The sequence below is a fragment of the Trematomus bernacchii genome, unplaced genomic scaffold (genome assembly GCF_902827165.1).
Source record: "Trematomus bernacchii unplaced genomic scaffold, fTreBer1.1, whole genome shotgun sequence".
In the NCBI taxonomy this organism is placed as follows: Eukaryota; Metazoa; Chordata; class Actinopteri; order Perciformes; family Nototheniidae; genus Trematomus; species Trematomus bernacchii.
Genome location: NW_022987573.1, coordinates 4,880,144 through 4,904,172, shown reverse-complemented (window position 1 = coordinate 4,904,172; position 24,029 = coordinate 4,880,144). Strand labels below are relative to the sequence as shown.

At 40.4% G+C, this 24,029-nt stretch overlaps 1 protein-coding gene across 1 annotated transcript; it reads right to left on the bottom strand.

Annotated features, from left to right (window-relative positions):
* Nucleotides 1–1,217: 1,217 nt before the first annotated feature.
* On the bottom strand, nucleotides 1,218–22,869 carry LOC117479540 (FERM domain-containing protein 4B-like). Its single transcript, XM_034126576.1, has 23 exons — nucleotides 22,688–22,869; nucleotides 15,167–15,232; nucleotides 14,057–14,151; nucleotides 13,852–13,944; nucleotides 13,192–13,276; nucleotides 12,813–12,869; nucleotides 12,704–12,726; nucleotides 11,591–11,674; nucleotides 10,889–10,954; nucleotides 10,530–10,587; nucleotides 10,357–10,443; nucleotides 8,819–8,895; nucleotides 8,479–8,617; nucleotides 8,088–8,229; nucleotides 7,730–7,863; nucleotides 7,432–7,548; nucleotides 6,500–6,728; nucleotides 6,365–6,418; nucleotides 6,093–6,240; nucleotides 5,706–5,873; nucleotides 4,788–5,548; nucleotides 3,671–3,809; nucleotides 1,218–2,087 (listed from the first exon to the last, which is right to left on the bottom strand). Exons 2-23 carry the CDS (start codon nucleotides 15,230–15,232, stop codon nucleotides 2,051–2,053), a joined length of 2,859 nt encoding a protein of 952 aa, XP_033982467.1. The 5' UTR covers nucleotides 22,688–22,869; the 3' UTR covers nucleotides 1,218–2,050.
* Between the last annotated feature and the right edge of the window lie 1,160 nt (nucleotides 22,870–24,029).

Genomic DNA, 24,029 nt, shown 5'->3' with positions numbered 1-24,029 from the left:
TCCGACCGTCCACACTCACAACAACGGCCTATACAGACATAAATAAAGCAGCGACTGTATTCACCATGACACAGGCAGTCTGTGGTGTGTACTTGTTTAACTTTTGTCGAGTTTCTGAACATATATAAGGAGCTGTGAGCTCTGAGTGCTAACAGCTAACGGCTGTGTTGTTTTTCTGGGGTTCTCGTTGAAGATGACGTCACGGCTCCGCCTACACTGCGTTACTATAGTAACTACCGCAGTTCCTAAACTGTAATGGAAGCGCAGCATGAAGTGAGTCGGCCCTGTTAAGGCCCAACGCGGCCAAGCCGTACCGTGCCGTACCGAGCGTGGCCGAGGCCGACCGTGTGGTGGAAAGCGCCATTAGTGTGATAGAGAGAGAGAGAGGGAGAGAGGGGGAGGGAGGGACCGGTGCCAGCATGGACCGTGTTGTTAGCATCTGGTTTGCTAGCTGCACTAACGGACATAAGGAGCTGTTTGTTCCACAAGAAGCTGGAGGAGAGTCCTCTCCTCTCAGACTGAGAGACTCAGGTGAGCTAAAGGACTCTCTGAGTGTTTAGATATAGTTCACTTTAGTCTAAGTTATCTCAGTGGGTCTCAAACGGTTTGGTCACAAATTATTCAAAAGATTATTTCCGCGGCACACCTTCATATGATCATTATAGTTATAAAAAAAATAAGAGAATAAAGGAAAAACAGTTATGAAATACTATATGGCAGTAAAACAAGAATAGAGTTTAAAAGGGGAGTGATTAGTAAAATATCCATAAAGAAAAAGTACATCTGTTTACAGTTCTGCTTCATATGGGTGTTGAGAGAGGTATCCATAGATCTCTTCATTTTGCTCTCAAAGTGCACCAGATTGATGCATTTAACTTCAATATTTAAAAAAAAATCTTCCCGGGGAGCATCCCCCCGGACCCCCCTAGAGGAGGTGAGCCCCCCACTCATAAAAAATACCACTTTACCCCTGCCTATATGCCTTGAGCTGATTATCGAGCCTTCATTGTAACAGTCGTGGTTGTACTGTGTGTGTGTGCGTGTGGGGAGTGTTGCAGTAGAATATTCCACTGTAGTGCCGCCGCCACTGTGGGTTAAGCCCCGAATGTTTTCAGGTCCAGGCGACGCCCCTGCCTTTAAGGTTTTACTCATAACAGAACCTGACCCGGTTGTTTACCCCCCAAACAAACCTCTCAATGAAGGTGACAACAGCCGTCTGTCGGTCACATGTATTTATTCACATCCTTGTTCCCAGTGGAAAATATTTTATGACAACATCTAACATGTAACTACACACTGACTGTACAAATATGTGAGAAAACGAGACATGAATATGGGTTTTTTTTACGGCAGTGGTCTTCTGTTAATATAAAAAGAAGTTCTTGTAAATGAAATTTAAAAAATCTTACCATGCATTTCAAAACACATCACGCCACCAACAAAGACAAAATGGTTTATAAACAATATTGACATAATACATCTGAATAAAAGTTAAATGAAAGGAAGAAATGTTAAGTCATCAAATACACAGCCTAATAATAATGGGTTCTTGTAATGTCACATTGGGAACATGTTCGTTTTCTATTTGAATGTTATAATTAAGACTATGTTACTTTACTGAGATGAAAGTGGTGAAAAACATTTTATTCTATAACCTACTGTTTTGTATAATGCGGTAGCTAGTTCCACATGGAGTTGGATTCCAGTAAAAACCCATGTCGCCTGTTTTTTCCTCTTTAAAACACAAAAGGGTTTGAATCCAGTGTGGTTGTGCAACATCTTAAAGTTCCTTGACACATTCTCATCTGCCTGTACAATCCATCCAATCCAAGGCACATGGGAAAAGTCATTCAAGAGTGTCATCACTGTGTTCAGAGGTTTAACATGAGGACAGCGTACACATAGACTCTGCCGAAAACAGACGAAACATCTTCCAAGACGGGGTTTAGGCAGAAACAAAAAGTGTGTGTACAGCCTATGTTTCAGCCTCTTCTCCTTCATGTGCTGCTGGCCATGGCTTTGTTTGTGCCAAAGTTTGGTTTGGTCCTCTTCAGTGGATGCCCATGTAGCTTCCATCCATGTGAAATCTGTGCAGGCAGTGAGAAAAGAACATGTCAAACTGACTGTAGCTCAACTGTTGGAGTAGTAGTTAAACAAGAAGTGAGTGACTGCTGTTTGTGGAAAAAAAGAAAACTCAGGAATGGAAATGCAATACATCAAAAAGTCCACATTACTTTGTGATGGCATGCAACATGATTTAGGGTTCATGAACGTGTGTTACATTTTAGCCTTGCTAAGCTGCAAGAGTCAGTACACCACTTGTGTCCAGCTTGAAATATGTCAACAAATGGATTGCCATGAAAATGTGCCTTATACTTTTATTGTCCTTGGAAAATAAGGCCTTGTGACTTAAGTGACCCCCTGAACTTTCCTAGAGTTGAAATGTCCAGATATTTAATGATATTTGTTTGTCATTCCTGCTTTATTCCAAGGACTGGATTCAAACTTGGGCCGCTGCAGCTAGGACTCAGTCTTACTGATACTCCCTATACTACCAGGGGTCCTCCTTCAGTGATATTTCTTGACATTCATTTCCCCTTCTAGTTGAATTGCTATTGCTTCAGTGATGCATCAGGGAAAAAAGTGTATATGCCCAACATCTTGGTTTCATGAGCAAATATCTGCAAAATGAATGACAGTCCCTGAGCCTTATTTTGTGTTTAGTGCTAATTAGCAAAAGTTAGCATGCTAAGATAAGATGGTGACCGCAATAAATAGTAGGCCTACATGTTCTGAATAGCATGTTGTATTTGTCCTAATGAGCTAGTTAGTATTACACTCAACACACTGCTCTGCTGAAGCACAGCCACACAGTGCTGCTCACTCTTATTGTTTGATTATGTGATATACAGAACGAAGAGGACATTCCTGAGGGTTGTTTGTCAGGTGAAAGATCATCAACATAATGAGTGGTACATTTTTGTGCAAATGCGATGCTGTGCTGTGATCTCGAAACCACAATATGAAAATGTGGATGACTTGAATAAACAAGCTACAGTACAGGTGACACACGAATGAAGATGGGATGTCAAATGGAGATGACTGGCACCACGACACAAAGCAGTCCGCTGGTCTCACCCTTAAGTGCTAGAAAGGTTGTCTGATGGTTCATCTGTACTAGCGGCCTCAGAGCCAACCACCTCAACTGACTCTGATTTTTTAGGCATTGTTTCAGACACTTTGTTTTCTGGAGGAAATCTGCACACATGAGCATTAATCATAAGTCAAGAGAGAGAGAAAGAAAGAAAGAAAGAAAGAAAGGTCCTCATGATTACATTCTCTACATTTACCTAAATAGTTTCAGGTTACATAAGATAAAACCTCATCACACAGTAATACAATGTGATGTTTATCCAAGGGCAGAGCAGCACACTAAACAAAGGCCTCAAACTGCATCATGCATTACAGGAAACAGGAGAGGAACTGACATCTGTACCTACTGCTAAACATCAACAGGGACAAAAGCAGGCTAATTATTGCATCCTTTAGACACTAACCAGTACTTCTACTTTCATTGCACTAATAATTAAACTAAACATCCCCTTAATTCCTGGTGACTGACTAACTCCCTGTTGCATCCACAGCTCAGTGTGGAAAGTGCATCACTCACCTGCTGTGTGAGGGACTGCGGTTGTACGGAGAAGCCGGCGCTGCAGGGTGTGTGTACTGAGGTGTGTCGGGTGTCTCGTAATCTGTCAGGCCGACTGCCAACTGGTTGCGCCAGTTGCCTGCGCTTTCCACTGAGGACACTGCAAACAAGACACAGGCAAAAACACTCAGCTAATGTTGGAGTTGGGAGTAATTGTTGTTATTGGAAACACTCTTATATCTATCTTTATGTCACCACTGCAAAACAAACTGTTTGCCCTTCACAAGATTCTGCTGCAATATGTCATTACAGTCCTGTGCCTGCCACTTTACATGGAGACTTTACATTTTATGACATAGTGCTAAAACTTGCTTAACTTATTTTTGTTTGTTAGTCCAATATCTTCCAATTTAATTTTTAATAAATGACAAGTTCAATTTGTGCATCTCATATCTGTTTACTTAACTTAATCAGTTTTAATGTGCAGTACACTTAATTATTTTAAATCAAGAAGGTAAGACAAGTTTCTGAAAATATCCTTCTGATAGATACAGTAGATTGTATTAAGCAAATAAACACTATCTCAGCCATGACAGTACGTTTTGATGTTGAATAAAAAGTCGACTAATAGCCCTACCGCATATTTATATTGTGGGCTGGTGGATCAGCAGTATAAACCACCAAGCACTTATCTTTCCTAAAAACAAAGATGATTTTCCTACTGTGACTATGACTGTTCTTGCCTCTAGTGTTTTTCAATTACATTTACACAGTCGCAGTCAAAGACTTAACGTCTTGGCATCCTGGAAAGAGATAAGATAGAACTTTATTGATCCCAATTTGGGAAACTTTTGAACGATAAAAAAGTGAAACTCTCCACTGAAACACACACAATTACAATTGTATTGAGTATGTTAGCTGATTTTTAAGGCAGGAATTTAGATAAGGGAGTATATAGAACAAAAACAAGCATCACGTGCAGGATGCTTACATAGACCCTACTGGCTTGTGTTAAAAAGAAAAAGTAGATATAAATACATTTTTTATGCACTTGAGAAGAGAACAGAAACAGGTTTTATTTCGATAAATATTTTCAATACATGTAAATGTTTTAAACTGCTCAAAGTGATAATCTCACCTGAAGAAAAGGAGGTGGTTCTGCTGGAGTGGCTGAAAGCTGCTGGCATGGTCTGATATCCCAGGCTGAGCTGAGAGCCGCTGTCAAAATCATAAAGCATCCCCCTCCCTCCAACCCCAGGACCCTTGCTTCGGTGGTACCAGCCCTTCAGATGCTCCGCCACCAGGGCCTTCTGCATGTTCTTAGCCAACAGCTCGTTCCTGGGCCCCTCTCTGTTTCGCGGCGGCCTCACTGTAGCGTAGGGATTCTGGGAAATACTATCTGCCCGGTCGCTGCTGTAAGTCCTGTATCTGTCATGTCCGTTATACCCATTTATTTGGTAGGAAGGGTTGACGTTGTAGTGGCCCTCGACGTCATTCTCATACACGTAGGCACCGTTAGCGTAAGGCTCCATGTCCACATAGTAGGCACTGGGTGCATAGTGTGATGAGGTATCACATGAGTAACTAGAACCAGAGGGGTTCTGGACCAAGTTGGGCATACTCCCGGTATTTCCATACACCTCCACCTTCCTGTGGAGACGATGCATGGTTGAGGTTCGGGAGTCGAGCGTACTGTAGTGGGAGTTGGGCGCCCCGCAGTAGTCCAGGCTGGACTGGCTGGTGTAGGACGAACAATCCTCCAACACCTCTGTGCTGTTGCTGCGGTGGGAAGGTGACAAGATAAAAACTGGCTTCTCTGAGTCAGAATCTTTTTTTAGCCGAGGCTGCGACTCCAGACTCCCGCTGCGATGCCTGAAGCAATGAGGAGACCCCTCGGACCTGGAGAAGCAACATCTACAGTTAATGGATAACATTTCTGGATGTATGCATCAAAATAAAGGTTAGGGGTTTGCATGACAGCTTTGGGTAAAGGTTAGAGGGAAGTGGGGATAAGGGTAAGGAAAAAAAGGAAATAAATTGGCGCAGCGGATCACACCTGAGCTGGCTGCTGCTGTAGGCATTGCGGGTCATAACCGGGGTGGGAGGCATGCTGCGTGGATCTCTAAGAGGTCTGGGAAGGGTTTTATATGGACTACTGTGGGTGGAGGAGACCTCTCTTGGATTCTGGTAGTAGTGGGAAGCATCCTGGCCTTCAAAAGCTAGTCTATAAGGGTGTGGAGAGGATAAAAGAAAAAAAAGAAAAGGAAAAAAGGTATGACGTGACGAAAGGAATGAGGCTGCAAACATGACATGGCAAATATTACAGACCCTGCCAAATTGTGATATCATTGCTTTCTTCTAAGAACAGCCTTTCAATTAAATCAAAGGTTGTTAAACAAGTTACACACTTCGCACGAGAGGGAAAGTAAATCCGTTTCCAAACCTGCTGTGATTCTTGTTTAGATGATTTTCCCTCGGAGATCCACGTCTATCTACATCATATTCTATTCCCAGCGATCGCATCGGACTGAGCTGAGGGGAACCCTGGACGGACCGCGAGCGTGGCCTCTGACTGACACCATCCGAGTCATCTGAACACAAAGGAAACCCACTGTTAACAAAACTGACACCCCCTCTTTTAAAAGTAGTCTCAATGATATGTATTATACTAGCAGGTTGATTTTAATGCACCATAATGTGTGTTGTCTGACTCACCATCATCCAGCGGGAGACTAGCCAGCGAGCTGCAGTCTGAACGGACGAGTTCATCTGGAAAAAGAGAAAATAACTCTCTCCATTTACTGTGAATATAACTTAATCATCCGTAACACAGATCAAGCTGCAGCATACCTGCAATGATCAGCGAGGCCCGCTGCGTGGGCTTTTTCCCCTTCTTGATGCGGTACTGGTTCATCTCATCCTCGATCTGCTGGAGTTTGTGCATGGCATCCAAACAGTTTCTCCTCCTCTTCTTCTTCACAGTTTTGCACAGTTCTCCTTCATTAGCGAGCTTCTTGGCCGCCTCCACAATCTTCTGCTGCAGCGCAAACCTGCTCTCCAGGTTCCTCAGAATGGGATCCTGCAGCAAATCCCGAAAGATAACAATGAGTAAATCATAGTTTAACCACACTACTACTGTCAACTTTTTTTTTATCCTATTCATTTAAAATGGGTTCAAAAGTTAATCAGATTAGGTCTCCATGTCAAGTTGAGGTGAAGACCTTAATTAGTAATTTCTTAAAGTTGACGTTATTTATGAACATTTTTCTTATTACTATAGATGCAATAATGTCATGTCGAGCAAATTAGTAGATTTGAGAATTTAAGGGGCAAGGCAGGTGCTTTGAACATTTTATAAATGTCAAAAAATGTAATAAGGAGACTTAAATTAACATTGCTCCAAGTACTTATCTTTTAAAAAATGGATACAAAAAGAAAATATAATTACAATTTTACGAGAATATAACATAATTTCCTTAAACAGTTGGAGCAAATGTTACTTAAAAAAAATGTTCTGCTGTAAATGTTGGGGTGCAAGCAAGTATTTGCAGCACCAGAACAGTGCAGCATTGCTCATGAATGCAGTTGTAATCGTTAATAGACAACAACTTCGCACCATGGCAAAGAGGAATAAGATATATCAAGTAGAATAGTTAATTGTTAATAAATTCATTGTTAGTTGTGATCATTTTGTTGGATTGTTGACAACTAAATACAAGTAAAATATCACCAAGTTCATCCTTTAAAGTCAAATGTATCATATAGACAAAACTGTTACTGACCTCATTGTAGGGGAACAGGTCATCCAATTTGAAAGCAGTGCCAACTCGCCGTCTGACCTGTGGCGGTCTTTCTCCTGAAGAGAGGGGATACTCTTTCGGCAGCTTGCCAGTGATCTCCTGAAAAACACAAACAACAAGTTCCCTTAAATACTTACAACACATTGAACTGAGTGTAACAGCAGAAAGCATCGATCTTAATAAGGGGAGAAAATGGATATGGTTGTTTAGAAAAGCGTGTATGTGCCTTGTTAAATGTAGCACCAGTGCAGAAGAAGTGTTATACAAAATGATTTCTCACCGCCTCTCTCAAGCAAATCTTCTTCAGTTCTTTTGTTTTCTTGGACAGAATATCTTGGATCTCCTGCTCTTTTTTCCTCAGATCAGAGAGTTTCTCTTTCTTCTGTTCTTCACTCATTTCAGAGTCTGCAGAACCTGTGAAAACAATATCCTTACTATTCCTGCAAACATGAAGCTTACATCTGAAAATAACCTTTATGTCATGACACTGTGAGCTGACTTTTTAATATAACACCTTTACTTTTTAAAATCAGAGATACCTGGGAGCATGGATATGATCTGAGATGATAATAATAATTTTGGTTAAACAAACATGAACTTAATAGACCCTTGCTTCATGAAGTGATATAATTACCAACCTGTAGACACCAGGCTGCCATTGCTGGCTGTTATTAAGGTTTTGTTCAGGCCTGCGTCTCCCAGTCTGTTGATTTTCGCTCCTCCGTGCTCCGTGAGATCCATGGCAATTTCCTCCACACTTCTGGCTGTTACTAATTTACCCTAAAAGAATAAAAAAGATAAGATAGTACTTTATTGATCCCAATTTGGGAAATGTTTGTGTTGCAGCAGCATAAAAAGACATGGCATTGTACAATAAAAATTAAAAGACAAGAAATAAACAAGAAAGTAGAAAATATACATATGCACCATAATGTATATTTGCACACAGAGTTTGCACCAAAGATTAGAGCCACAAATTGAAAGTAATTTTCAAATGTAATGAAGCAGTGACTGATGAATGACACTAACCTTGCTTTGCTTTCTGTCCAGGTAGAACTGGTGCTGGCTAATAGCCATGACCCATATGGTTTTGATCAAAGAATGGCTGGCATACCACGTGTGGATGAGTAGGCCCGTCTGCCCAAAGGTGCGCTTGGTTACTGCTCTCCTGTTGCAAGAAACACACCGGAAGAGGATTGAAGGTTGAGATTTTTTAACCAAATGTAACTAGAAGTAACATGAATATGACTGATCTCTTTAGATGCAGCTGAAGAGAAACACCTAATAAGAGACTAAACAAATGTAGGCAAAACAAGTGAATATTTGACTAAAAGCAGGTTAACAAAGAACTATCTCTCCTAATGCTTACCTGTGTGGATCATTAACTTCTACGGCAAATTTCTTCTCCCGGAAGTACAAGTTTTCCAGCTGCTTCCACTGATAAAGCTGGGGGTGAAAATACAAAATATCTCATTAGGAAAATGGAAGATATGCTCGCCTCGGTAGTTCTCAAACTGAAATGTAGAGGAGTGGGTAAGGTACAATGGCTTTAAAATGTATCTTTTTGTGCCCTAAGTCCTGGTGAATATTCATATTTTATTTCTAAACAATCAGTAGCATTACTGCAATAAAACTGTTAGAAAGACTAGTGAATGCAGGTGTTTTCGCTCAGCCACAATCATTTAAAAAGCCAGACTGTAATATGAACTGTCATTACGGTCTGTGCCTCCTGGCATGCACAGTCTGCAATAATGCAGGTGTTAGACAGCAAAGAATGCCACAAGGGGACATTAGGCAAAGACTCATCGCAGTATACAGCACTTTCCATGGCTCATCGCGTCTATCCCTGTATAACCCAGGTGTTCCCTGAACACAGCCAGATATGAACAGCCTGTTTGGGTCAGTGACTCACTGTGTGTCTGGGAAATTAAACACTACCAGCACGTAGAAAACAATACAACATGTGGCTGCTTTGAGAAGTATATTGTATCACAATGCTGCTACATGCTAAACACGCAGTAACAATTTACAAAAATTCAGTGTTACTATTAGAATTTGAAAGATTGACTGTTGATTCAATATTTAAATGACCATACAAATGTTATTTTAAGAAAAGCTCAGTCTATTTGCAGTACTACTTTAAACCCGGCAAAGAAGTATGCAGACTTACCAGAAAAACAGTCCTGTTTAAGTTATTAAATCCTTTGCTGTCAACACAAACACACACTTTGTTCCCTACTCCTTGTCAGCTCCTGACTTGTCTCCTCAGGTATTCTCAGAGCATGCATTATAACGCCTCATATCCTGCCCCTTTCCCTTTGACATCACCAACTCACTCCCTCCTCTTCTCTTCAAAGCACACACCGCTGCCTGCACACAGCTTGCACAATTATTTGGAAGAAGACAAAAATGGATTGCACCATGTCGAGCGATTACCAGACATGAACAGGAAGACAGTGCTAGTAGATTCATGTGAATTGTTTGGAACTTTCCTCCACTTCTGCTTTGCTGCACCCTGCAGATACCGGAGTAACAAAATGGACATAGCAGATAGATCCCTCACATGGGTGTTTCTGCTATAAGCTAACATGCTAAAACGACACCAATGTAACGAGAAAAGCAGGTTCTTAGTATGAATCTCACACTTTATGCAAAAAGACTCATTAAAACAAACGGCCAGAGATCTCTAGATTTTGCCGCAATTGTTCAAGTCTGGCCTCGTCTGCCGCAGCAGCTGAAGCCAATCCTTTGTTGGGGTAAAATAGATGATGCATGAATTTAGAGCCAGTGAATCACCAGGCTCAGCAGCAGAGCTTACCCCTGTGCTATCATGTCCACAGTCAGATCAGTGAAGCAGAGGAAAAGGAAAGCAGCCATTTTAGAGATGGAGCAGCAGGGAATGTTTACCTTTCGAGGTTTCAATTTATCCTGCAGGTCATACTGGCCGATGCCCTTATAGCTGATTCCAAGCCACCACGGGATCCCTTGTTTATCCTGTGAGGCAAGAGCACAGCTTGATGGTTGACTCAGTTTCAAGTGCAACAGCTGTCATTTCCCATTCATCACGGCGGAAGACTTACCTTCACTTCATAATAATGCACGCCATACGTGGGCAACGATTCCACTAACGTCAGATACCTAGAACAAAAACAATTGATGTTAAAAGCACAGGCTAGAACAGCTGCATGGGGTTTACTTAGGACATGTAAAACGAAACTGGGTGTTTGACCTCAGTCCAGTGAATCAGTGTGATTCACTGAAGAGGAGCTATTGATTTCTATCAGATGATGAGAAAAGGAGTGCCGGAGAGACACGGAGAGAAGGGGGGCGCTAATAGAGGTGAGGGGAAGATTAATGAACTTAAAGCCGAATACATCCATCATCTAATCACTGGTGTTGAACCATTTGCAGTAAATACACATTTTTCTTCAGTACTTACTGAACAATGGCCTTTCCTCGGGAGACTCCTTTCAGCTGTTTATAATGTTCGATTACGCGATCCTCACTGTCACAAAAAAACAACACAATTTCACACTTTAAACAGATGTAGCCCCGTAACTGACAACATGCAAAACGGTGGTCAGAAAATATAACTGAATACATCGATAAACAATATAGTTAGTTAAATAGATTAAAACAAGATTTATACATTTGACCAAACTCAAATCAGTTTTTTACAAAGATAATTAACGTTTTTTTAATTAAAATGTTCCCCTTTACCACCAATCCATCAATACATTGAAATCATACTTATTTGGTCACAAATAAAGTAAAATACTACATTAATCCCAGGGGGAAATTAGGTTTTAATGAAACAGTGCAATAAAAGTCCTTGTAGCAGTCCTACATTTATCTTGCTTATCATATATTTTATCTCCTCTGAATTATTTGTTGTCTTGCCTCACACTGTGTGTAGAGGACTGTTTGGCTAGCTGGCTTACGTTAAACCCTACTAATTAAACACACTTTCAGCTAGTTAGCTCAATGAAGTTTACTTCCTCCATAAAACTGAACCTGCCACTGCATGTAATGTTAATCATCCATACACTTATTGCTTTAGTGATGAAGTGTAATCTACAGGCCTGCAATAAAAGACATTGTTATAGGCAAGATATCAAATAAGCTTTTCAAAAAAGCGTACCAGTATGCAAACGACGGATGTTCCTTGAGGACTTTGGTGGGAAGAGTTGGTAGCTTCTTCAGTTCAGCTCTTGTGCTTTCATCACTAAAACAGAGAAGACAAATAGTTGTGAAAACTATTTGGGAAGTTGAGTGGACAATCCCTGTTTTTCCACATTTCTTTGTCAGGAAAGTAGGCCATAACCTGTAATGTATGTAACCTACTGTAGCACATGTTAAGTGATTATATTAATATTCTGCAACTTTAAAACTTCTACTTCACTATATTTCAGAAGAGATGTGTGAGCTTTTGCCTTCAGTGCATTTATCTGACAGCTGGAGTTACTTTAAATAATATGAAAGGGCTAAGAATAACCGCCCAATATAGTAGATCAAATAATCTCTACTTGGAAACAGCTGCACCAACACTAGGATCCAATCTGCACAAGGAGCACTTTTAGTATTTGATACTGTATTCTCACACTGTGGTATTGCCACCTTTTTTAAGTAAATGATCAGAATACTTTTCCCACCACAATCAATTACATGTGAGGTACATTTCACTCTCTACATTGCCAGGAATATCCTTTTAGTACGGCACTAGTTAGTCCTTTACTTTCTTTGGCTAAGCAGCACTGGAATGCAAATATAAGTCAAAAAGCTTTGGTTTAAATAAGAAGGCTTTAAAATCTATTTAAAATCCCAAAGGTAACACACAACCTCAGTTTCCCTAATGGCACTGGGCTCAGGCCTGGCAGCAACCATATCAAAGAATCTACTCATATGAACAAAGATGTCTGTTTTCCTAAATTACTGCATCAGCTGGTCAGAGCCAGGTGGCGACCTGCACAAAGACCTGCAGTATTCCCTCTGAGCACTACACGTGTAATATCAGCACAGATGGTAGCTGCTCTCTGCAATTTAAAGCCGTCGCTGCTCTGCAATACATGGCTTCTATCAGCACTATGATATTCATTAGCTGCACGGTGCAATCTTCTTAGCAGTCTGTGGTAAACCTCACATAACACTGCTATTGATTTCTGCTGTGACGATTGAATGCCTTCGCTAAGAGCTCTCTATTAACATGTCCTGCTGCTGTTAAATACCTCTTGCCCAGCTGAGAGTATGCACTTACCTTGTGTAGTCCCCCTTCGCCTCCTAGAGATAAATAAATACATCTTATCAGATAAAGGGATAAAAGATGTGGCAATTAATGTATGTATGAGACTATTAAAAGCACTAACCTGCAAAGCATTTGCGGCTAATTTGAAGACGTTCTCACTCTCCACCTCTATAATCCCCTGAGAGACAAAATAGATCGATATGGAAAAATTTTAACAGGATGGAGACAATGAAGTCCATGTGGAGAAATCTTTCTCAATCCAAACATAGAACATTTTCTCTGTTGCACAACATGAAACTCAGCTTATTCTCAAATTGAAACATTGTGTCTTTTTTTTCTTTCTGTGTAGTTTACATTCCAGGCAGCAGAGTTAACAAACCGTGCCCTGCAGCTATTGTCTGATGAGTTGCGAGGGTCCACAGACAGTGAATCATCGGAGAGCTAAAACGCAACTAGCAGCGTCTATTTCATGGCTTCACAAACAAGAGGTAAACACTTACGTTGTAGACGGCAGATTTTGCATTCAGGAAGAATAACTCCACCGTGGTGATGTCCTTAAGCTGTGTGATGCTTTCTAGATAGAACCTGCGGAGGATAAAAGCAGAACAATTTAAAAGGTTAAACAGAGATAATGGGTGTTATTGCTGCTTAATATAGAAAATCACAATTTGAACTTTACCATGCCTAGTGAATGTGTTTGTGTGATGTAGCTATTTTGCACACTTTTGTAATGTATAGATTTTCCTATGTCTATTTTTTATGTTTTAGTAGGAGATTGGTTTATTATAGAGTAATCTAGTTTATTCTGTATTTTTCATATTGTGTATTCATGTTTAGATACTCCATTGATGCATAACTTTTCTGCTGTTGATATGTACTGTATATATTACTGTCTAGTGAACCTTCTGCTGAAGTGATAAAACAATTTGAATAAAGATTATTTAATCTAATCTGATGTGTGTGAGGTGTGGGTGAGAGTGAGGATTTATAATCACGTGCAAAAGATTGACAATTACCAATGTCAATGTTTTTAAAACCCGAGTTTGACAATCATGACAGACAGGACATTGTGTTGAGAGCTCACAGCTTTACTCCACGTTAACAACATAGTGCTCCCTGCTGGAGATCATGTGATTTGCATAAGAAAAGTCAATTATTACCTGACCAGGAAGTTGAGGGCAATGGGCCCAGACTTCTTGGAAAAGTCATGTTCAAGAACTCTGCGGTCCATCTGCAACCATTTACGCTGCCCACTGCAAAAGTCAAACAGACGGAAGAATCGGAAAGCATTAAACACACACGCACATATGGACATCTGTAAATATTCAGACCATTGAAAAGAAATGTAGGCAATAATTCACATACTTGTCATCACAAAATGCAATTCCAAAGAACTCCTTCTCTTTGAGGTTGAAGTGTGAGGACACCAGGTCGAGGAGTTCGTACGACAGCAGCCTTTGCTGTGGAGGAAGATTTAGATTTAGTAGGATACCTAATGTAATTCAAAATATTAGGTAAGCATCCTGAGTACAAATGATTTGATACAGGTGACGTGAATACTTGAGGAAATAATTTTCTCTGTTGCTTGCTTCCGTCTAAAGAGAAGTGAGACTGGAAGATTAACTAGGGTGCAGACAATAGCAAAGAAATTGAGGATGTAGTGTTATGTTCAAGGACACTTCAACAGCGCACATACCTACGATTTGCTGTAGAATGATCATTATATACGCTAACTGATCATGTTGCCCACATATATTGTTTGTGAGGTTTGGCAACACTACACTATAGAAACAAATAACGTTTTTTATTATCGATTAAAAAAAAATCGTTGAAGTTGCAGAACGCAGCAAAACAGTTGCTAATTTTCACATTCATTTTGGTGATCTCGGGATACCTGATGAATTAAGTTCAATATTCTGTGCTCTTATCTGTGGTTTGGTTTCCACCAACTCTTGAGGGAAGTATCTGGCGTTTTAGTTACAAAACACTCAGTATGTTAACATACTGTCTGGGTCTGAGCAGGTAGTGTAACGTTGTTTTTATAGCTTGTTGCTCATAAAAAACCAACAAAAAGCAACGCTATGAGAACAGAGAGAATGAACATGTTACTTGTTAGACGCTTTTATCCAAAGCGACTTACATACTCAATACTGTGGACAATCCCCACAGGAGCAATTTGGGGTGAAGTGTCTTGCTCAGGGACACAACGACATGCTGACTGCAGTGGGGTTTGAACCTGTGACCCCCTGATCCCAACACCAAGGCTCTATCCACTGCGCCACACACCTCACACCTCATAACAGCAGAGTTGCGGACATACGTTTTTTTTTTTTTTAATTAGATAAAACATGCTGATTAGAGTTTAGGGGAACTGGGTTTATAAAAACCAGAAACCATTTTCACATTACGCATTATCATCATTTGATCAGTTGTTAAACCTTTGATTATAACCTCTTTAAGTAAGGAGCATCATACCTGAACCAGCAGCTCCAGCTTCCTGTCCTCCAGCAGCTGCACTTGGCACAGTCTGCCCTCGGTCATCTGCAGGGGAGAGGAAGAGGAAGCTCAAATCTTGTGACACAGATTGCAGACGATTCCTCATCACAAGGCAAAATGACATACGGTCCCGAGTGTTGGTTATGTTTTGTTTTTTTAAAGCTGTCCGATACATATCAGGCCTTAGCCGGTTTCTTACACTTAAATATCTGTCCAAGAGTTAATTTTCACTATCAGTAGCCAAACTGAGCAAAGTCCTTGGTGGTAAATACAGAAAAGAAAGAAAACCACTTATGTTGTTGGTGACAATAAAACCTTTGTCTTAAGGATTTGGTGCCGTAGCAACCAGAGAAAGGATTTATACAGTTTTGAACCTTTCACATTTAACTTTGAGTCTTTCCGTCTGTCAAGCTGTTCAGTAATTCAAAGAAATATCCAGTATATGAAAGTACATTTCTTGCACTGTACTAAACACAGCACTTTATACTTTCACTGCACATACATTTCAGTGGGAAACATTGTACATTTTGATCAACTTAATTTGATAGCTTTACTTTGAATATGAATTCCTACACATTAAACTACCCAAAGATATATAATGTTCTCCTCCAACAGCTCAGAAATTAAAATACTGGTCAGACATGAATGCAATCATCACAGTCATATAATTATATAATATATAGTCACATAACATTTTCTAAATGATTAGGACATTTACTTTTGATACTAGAGTACATTTGATAGAAATACACATTTCACATAAATACGATTTTAAAAAACAGGACTCTTGTAACGGAGTACTTCTGTGACCATGGCTAATATCTTCATAATTGCAAAGTTTACACTCTTTTCTTTTAACATTTATACAACAAGATCCACAGCATTACTGCGTAAGGGCCCAAACCACACAACCTCAGATTCTGACTAAACTCTGCATCGATGAGAGCCAGTTCTCTGTAACTCGTACCCACAAGATGAAGAAGCAAGAAGCTTTCCTGTTTGCTTGTGCAAGATATTTCTGACCACAGTGCCCTTCACACAACGATTTTCATCACAGATTCAGCCTGACTTCTAAGACACTCAGTCTGCACTATAAATCAAATAGCCAGGGAAAGAAAATGACAGATTGAGGCTGAAGCAGTTTTTCAAAACAAAGAACCTACTCACAAACTAAAAAGAAACAATTCAGACAGATTTAAAAAGCCTTTTCATGTGACAGAATGAGGCTGATCACAACTTATTGGAGAGCACGGGGCGGCTGCTGTACCTGGTAAACCTCTCCAGGGAAAGAGAGAGTGCAGGTGTGGACGCATCCCTGACCAAAACTCATCCTTTTACAAGAGTCACCTCTCCGGTCCAGATTATTAGTGGCACCAGACGATCAGGATTAAACAGCAACTTGTTCAATGCAGTTCATTAACTGAGCAGCCAGGCCCTAGCTTTGAGCAGCAGTGGATTATTTAATGTTATGAGAAATCAACAGCTGACTGAATAAGGGCAGGCAGGATCAGACTGCTTACCACACTGTAGGATTTACTGCTTCTTAATATGAACAATGGAGGTCAGACAGGAAACATAAGCGGTCAATATAAGGTGGTTAAGTATATGCTACTGAGTTTACTGAGACATTTAAGATGCTTCGATCACTTGTGTGCTGATCTGTGGCTAAATTGAGTTTGAATCTGGGTATCAGGTGTCTCTGACTTCCTCCTCCTGAGGCACTAAAGTGATTGAAACAACTCAAAGAGGCTTTACTCTACATACACTCTACTTCCCATTTATCTATTTCTCACCTCGCACTAATAATCGATTAAACAAATTGCCCTGCTTCCTGACTGGGATGTGACACACCCCGTCACTTCTTTAAATTAAACCATCTGTAATCTTTTAGCGAGCACTTTGTCAATTACAACCTCTGAATGATGCATCTTTCTTTTCACAACAGTCGTAAATTCTCTTTCATGATGTAAATTAAAGGTGAACATTCAATGAGTTCAATTCATTTGGAGTGTTGCTGCTGCTCACAATCACCAGGAGTATTATTACATTGATTTGAGCTTGATTTAGTCATGACTGCATCATGGTGGGGTCACACTATACGTCTCTGTAATAAGCATGACATGGCTCTGGCCTGGCATGTACAGTAAATATATTGGCCACTAGATGGTGCCGGGATTATTGTTTTTTTCTATATGGAGAAGTTGTTCATATGGAGAAAATGGCCTCTTAAAGGTGGGGTAGGTAATTCACTTCAGAAACACTTTTTGTTATATCCCATGGAATGCTCTTAACATCCCGATAGCAATGAATATATTAAATGCTTTGACAATAAATACATAAAAAAATGTCATCTGTGGAAGCCGTAGTACTGTAAAAAGCACGACCAATCATCTGAGCCGGCCCAGCTAAAATAACTGGATGGCCTACCTGCCTGTCAGCCTTCCATCTCGTGCACAAACGTATCTCGTGCCCTCATTGGTCATGTGCACGTTCGTGTGTGTTGGAAATTTCAAATTCTAGCGCACTCAAGCTGGTTTCTCCATTCTTACCTACCCTACCTTTAAGTAAGCTTGCCCCATTGAGGAATTTCCAAAAGCAGTTATTAGCTCAGATTCAGCTGGGATGAGTTGTACATGCAATATAGATGAAGTGAGTGGAAGGAGGGGCCGAGCTTTTTAGAAATCTACCCTATTAATCATCTGAGGGCTATAATCATTACAAGAACTGCTATTTATATCTGACACAGCAACCCAGCAACCCTCCCTAACCCTGCTGCTCCTCTGTCACAACACAGCCGCCACTACAGGCTGTGATTTAAAACTGGCAGTATAATAAAGACACAATAATTACAAACTAGAACACACAAGATGAAACCTATGATTATGTTTAAATCGATTCAAGGTATAGTGAAACGGGCTGGAAACACCTCTAGAAATAGCTTGCTGAAACAAGACTGTGACTTTATATTTATAGCAACATATCACACAGCAAACATTTTTCTCAGGGGGCTTTACAGTGTATACAGCATACACCACCCTCTGTCCTTAGACCATGGCAGCATACAAGGAAGAACTCCCAAGAAACCCGAAAACATGTATGGGGAACATGGAAGAAGCCGCAGGGAGAGCAACTGAGGAGGGATACCTCTCCCAGAACGTACAGCAATAGGTGTCGTGTGCATAGATTAAAAAGACAATAAAACTACAACACAGACAATCCAAATGTAAAAAATTATAATGTGAATGTAGAGAAGGAAAAAAAGGCAGGTGGATGTCAATGATCTTTTAGTTGCCGCTAAATAAAACAAAATGGGCGTCAAGCAGAACCACAGCCAATCATCACACTGGACCTAGCAAATATTTGGTATGTTTTCATGTAAGGTGTCAAAATAGTTGCTTTCTATTGATCGATTGGTCTACTATTCGTTGCAGCTCTTCTAATTATTGCTTAAAATCTACATTTGTCATCTCCTGATGTACTTGTATTGGTCACAGCACAGCAGACAGCACTGGTTACTCAACCAAACACAACCTATTCAACCTGAATCAAAAGGGCAGCCTTGGACCCTGTGGGGTTAAGACGAGCATTGAACCTTCATGAAAAAGAGACATGGAGGGTGGAGATGAAAGAGCTGTCAGTCTCTGTGATTGTTTCTCCAGAGACGCTGCAGGGTGCTGGTCCGTCTCTGGTCTGCAGCCTGAGGTTGGCGTATAGACAGCTTGTTATGCTGTACAGTCAAATATCCCAATGGAGATTTGGGGAAAGTGCAGATGTGGCCCCCTTAAAAAAAGAAACAAGGAGTATTCATGTTCATTAAAGCTTAGCCTGGTACTATGTGGAGATGTTAATCCTACAAAAAGCACAATGTTCATTTCCATTTCATGAGAAATAGCACCCAATCAAGCTTGGAGTTGTCCATGAGCTAACAGGAGGATTTCTCTGTCTGCTGAGTAAACTGGCTGTCAGTGTTTAATACGTCACGCTGGTTAAATGTCATGTCCAGACTGCAGTCCGTCTTATCTCAGTTTCCCGTCTTCATGCATTATTGATGAAGCTGGTATCACACACACAAGTCAGTGTCTGCTTCTCCATGCTTACATGTTCTTTGCACGACATTCTCAGCAATCACAAAAAGATGCAAAGTATTCCAGTTTGTAAATTCCCAAGCAATTATTCTTAACAATTTTGACAAGATAAAATGATAAACTCAACGATTAATAGATTGCGGCTGAATCAGACCATTGTCCAAACAGAAGAAGCCCATAGAAAGACAAATAAAAACCTTTTAACTCCATAACAGGATATGATACTCAATACAATGTTGATCAAGGGAAACATACGTTCTGTGTTTTGGTCACATGAGATATTACAGTTCTTCTTCAATGTTGTAATGATAGCTGACCTCTGCCCCTGACAGGGTGATTAATGACGACAATAATGGTTCAAAGAGGTTATTTTTTTTATCTTGATTCAACTGAAATCCTCATTTTGTTTTTGGTCTCACATTGAAGCAAGAACATGTTAGCTCTCTTAAAAGAAGCCCAAGGACAGGATGCTTGATTAGTAGGCGTATTGGCAGTCCAGAAATAATAAATAAAACACCAAAGGCAGGAGTGCTCAGAACAGCGAGTACACAGCGAGAAGCCCTGGTTACAGAGGCTGTGGGCTGAAGGAAACAGCACAGGTTTATCTGAAACCGCATCTGATATCTCATCATGACTCATGTTGTCAGCGGTCAAAAGGTATCAGTCTAGAATCATCTCCTTAAAAAGAGAACCAGACTGTCCGTTTGTGATATCCGGTAAATACGTGCTAGCAATGAGGCTAAGGATATTATGGAGAAATTAAAACCTGAAAGAAATATTAATTTAGTTTTTATAACAAGGTATCTCGGTGAATCAAGGGCGGGCATCACAGAGGAGTGATTCATGCGAATGATGTCATCATGCAGTTCTTATTCACACCCCAGAAAAAGGACGTCCACAAAAACCCTAGGACATTGTGATATATTTTGTCATGGCTGTCCTACAACTGCAAGACCATAATATTTTATCAGCAGCCATTGTGACAGTAGTGGTCAAATCTGCTTCTTTCAGCCTCTGGAGGGTCGTACTCCTAGTAGTATAAAAAGCTAAATAAGAACAAATGTTCAAGGCAGCCTAAACGATTGTTTAAGGAAAGTTAAAGCTCCCATCCCTATGTGTTTTTCTTCTGAGCTGCACAGTGTTTGAAGTCACCGAATTTGGGCTGCTGTCGTAAGAAATGGCTTTGAGCGATTGTGAATGTGTTTAAACAAGATAAATAATCAAGGAAAGGGAAAGATGTGTGTATTTTAATTCAAGCAGCTAAGAATTAAACACATCTAAGTGTCAGTACAATCTTGATCAATCTGTAAAGGTGTTTGCAGGGAAATTCAAAATGTAGGATCTTGACCCAGATCAACATTTCTAATAAACAAGACTAACACATTAAAGCCATATGTGAGGCTGTACTTTGAGACAGCAACGCACAATGCTAAGATGCTAACAGTGACAACTTTGACATCCTCTCAGCTATCAGGTATAACTACTACAGGAATCCGAGTTGGGTGTCATCAAAGGAGATCATGGCAGCAAAGGAGATTTTTCTCTTAAACCAGTCTATATCCGGAAAAAAAACTCTCCAACTTGATTGATCAAAGTTCTTAAAGATTAAGAGGCTTGGGTTACAGATTTAAGAGTTCAAAACAGTCTAACTGCAGCATCACAGCGCAGAATTTAAATTCCTTGAAAGCAGTAGAGAATGATTCAAAACACACACACTAGTCTAAAAGCAATCACAAGAGCTTTGCCACCAGTTGCCCTCATTCTCTAGGTTTCACAGCTGTCCCCACTCACACTCCTGATATTACAGAACTGCAGCGTTTCATTACAGAGAACTGCAGTGACTTTCTGCAGAGCTGAGGCACTGAGGCACTGAGGCACGGACGTGAATGGGTGGAGAAAATGGAACAGGACCAAATTTCAAGATCTGGACGAAGTGTGTCTGCAGCCTAGTGAAAAACACCATAAGGATATTAAGGAATGTAATGAATGTACATGTATTGCCTTTACCTTAATCATATCTTAAGGATCAGCTGATATGTTGAAACTGGATTCCCCAGATTCTCAGGTAGGCTGCACAAGACTAAAAGTTATAACCACAAACCCTCACCTGCCAACCTGTTTCACTCCATTGCTCGGCTTTCATCTTATCATATATATCAGATTTATTCCCTCTGAGTAAAGTGTATGACTACACGATTACTTGCCTGTCCAAAAATAGATCTCTCTCTCCCTCACCGTCTTTAGCACATTTCTCAGAGAGTCTCAGGAGGCTTTGATTCCTATATGGACGTTTGCCAACTGAAGATATTTTTCAGCAGCATCAGACACCTGTCTCTTTAGGCTATCAAACTGACAAGAGGAGTGTGTCCATAAGAAGTATATTGAGTTGGGTGCTGAGATTTGGCTGTCTACTGAAGGAATTAGCCAGAAACTGAACATTGATGACCCTAAAAGAGTCAGAAAATTCCCATAAAAAAGTTGACGTGTGTGATAAATGCTACAGGACATCCCCTCGGACACACAGTGACAAAGTTTCACGCTGTCTGTCATACAGGCACACAACAATTCCTGTTTACAATGCTTTAAATACACACAGACAAGAGTCTCTTCCTTCAACTGAGAGATAACATCAGGAGGTCAGTGTCAACCTCTGCAGGGCTCATCCTTGTTTTTACCAAAGGAATACAAATGGATATGCAGAATCTGCCAGAACAATGCAGTTAACATTCAAATCATGGAGGTAAAAAGGGAGGATACCTTTGCCTATTAAAACTATTGCAACTATGCTCTTGTATGACATGGCTAAAAATGCTTGGCCTTGATCACCAGTAGTCACAAATCACATACAAAATAGGAAAATGGAAATGATAAAACATCAGAAACATAAATATTAGGTAATGCTTTGGCCAGGCTTTTTTTTCACATATTCACCATGTCACTCTACCTAAACCAGCGTCTTATTCAACCTGCATCCCCATATCAGACCAGTCAAATAGCTTATAAAACTACTTTTTCTTTCACTTAATCACATTTAATAATCCCATCTAACATCACTACCCACATTATCACTGTTAAATACAAGCAGTATTGTCCACAGCATCCCTTAATGAGACTAGCCCACCTCAGGGCCAGCTTCCACTGTGCAGGGAGAACAATGAATGTGCTATGGGCTACTGTATAAGGGTGGTTTCCACCTGAGCCCCATGACTATAACAGATATGTCAAATAAAGCCTCACTTCTCTACGTTTTACTGAGGAAAAACGCCGGTCGCTGCAGAGAGCCAAACCCAATGTAATTTTCATTCATGCTCCCTCCCCGGTTCACATGCGTCCATGACTCGGTCTACTTTGTCTCCCCTCAGCTCAGTGGGGCGGGTTGAATCAGCTCCATCACATCATATATATATCGCCTTACCTTTGCACTCCTTGTATCCGGTTTATGTATTGATAAGATATCTCTTCCCCTGCATATTGATCTCTCCACGTTCAGCTTTCTCCCCAGCTGCTTTTGCCGGGGAGGGGAGCCGCCGTGCAGCCGCTGTCCATGTTCATCCTCCGGTACTACTGTAGCGCACACACTCGTATTGAGCCACACTCACCACGCCTTCACCCGCCGGCTATTATGTGAACAAGCCCCGCATCCCCTCCCTCCCTCCCTCCTTCCCTCCCTAGCTCCCTCCTTCCCTCCCTCTGCCTCTCATCCAGCAGCTGCCGGCCGGCCTGAATCTCACTGAATCCTCATAATAATGAATCATGAGGGGCTAAAGGCGGCGCCGCATCCCCATATAATATAATACACTACATGTACACAATATATTGTATTGAACAGTTTTATTTGTCTTATGACAGGCCTAAATATTGGCTCCTTGTTTCCTCTGATCAATAGTGACCTTTAAGTGGATTTTGTGGTCTCTGAATTTTCTACAAAGGTTATTTGGGGGCATTGGCCTATGTCTGTTGCACTCAATATTTAATTTCTGTAATCCTTGTTGAATCATATAACATCAGTTTATTGGTTATGTGGATGCTTATTGGTTGCTCCCATGACAACTTATTAAAAAATATAAGCTTCTGTATAATTAAAAAATGATTACAATGTCACCATTACACACAACCCAATACAATGATGTCAAAGCCAACCATATGACAGGCAAACAAATAGGAAACACAAGATTGGATCAACAAACAACAATAAAGAAGGAATTGCTTTAGATTGCACCCCCCAAATGACTTTGTAATTAGTGTAGACAGAGTTTTCATTAAAATACTTATTGGCCACCATAATCTATTGTATGTACAAGAAAAGAAGAGGAAAGTTTGAGGAAAAAGAAGGTTAGAAGAGTCCTAGCCTTACTTTAAATTGAACAATTACAGGCTATTATTATTGGGTAGCAAGGCAGGGAAAATGGAAGCGGTGTCGATTTTCAGGCTAAATCTTTTTGTTTTCTTACTTTTTCAAAATTATGTGTTCACAAAATGACTTTGGGAATGTCTTGCAACATTTAAGTTTTATTTTATTTGGTTTATAGGACCTACATTTGTACAATTACTGCAAGTACATACAGAAAATCAACCTCAGTGCTCTAGTATATTACATTATTTGACCTATATCTCTTGAAGATGTATTATGAAGTTTGTATGAAGTTGTGTTTACTTTAGGTAATTAAGGCTAAAGGGGATTTCCAAAAATTGAGCTAACAGGTAATTTTATGTATGTTTGAGCCTTCCTGGATGCACAGTATTTGCATAAAGGATTT

Bases quoted from the DNA above. Each gene is read 5' to 3' on its own strand.
- LOC117479540 (XM_034126576.1), bottom strand. From the start codon at position 15,232: ATGACCGAGGGCAGACTGTGCCAAGTGCAGCTGCTGGAGGACAGGAAG. The intron at 13,277-13,851 runs GTAATAATTGAC...TATCCTCCGCAG, and splicing joins GCCCTCAACTTCCTGGTCAG to GTTCTATCTAGAAAGCATCA. The intron at 12,870-13,191 runs GTAAGTGTTTAC...TTTGTCTCTCAG, and splicing joins CAAAATCTGCCGTCTACAAC to GGGATTATAGAGGTGGAGAG.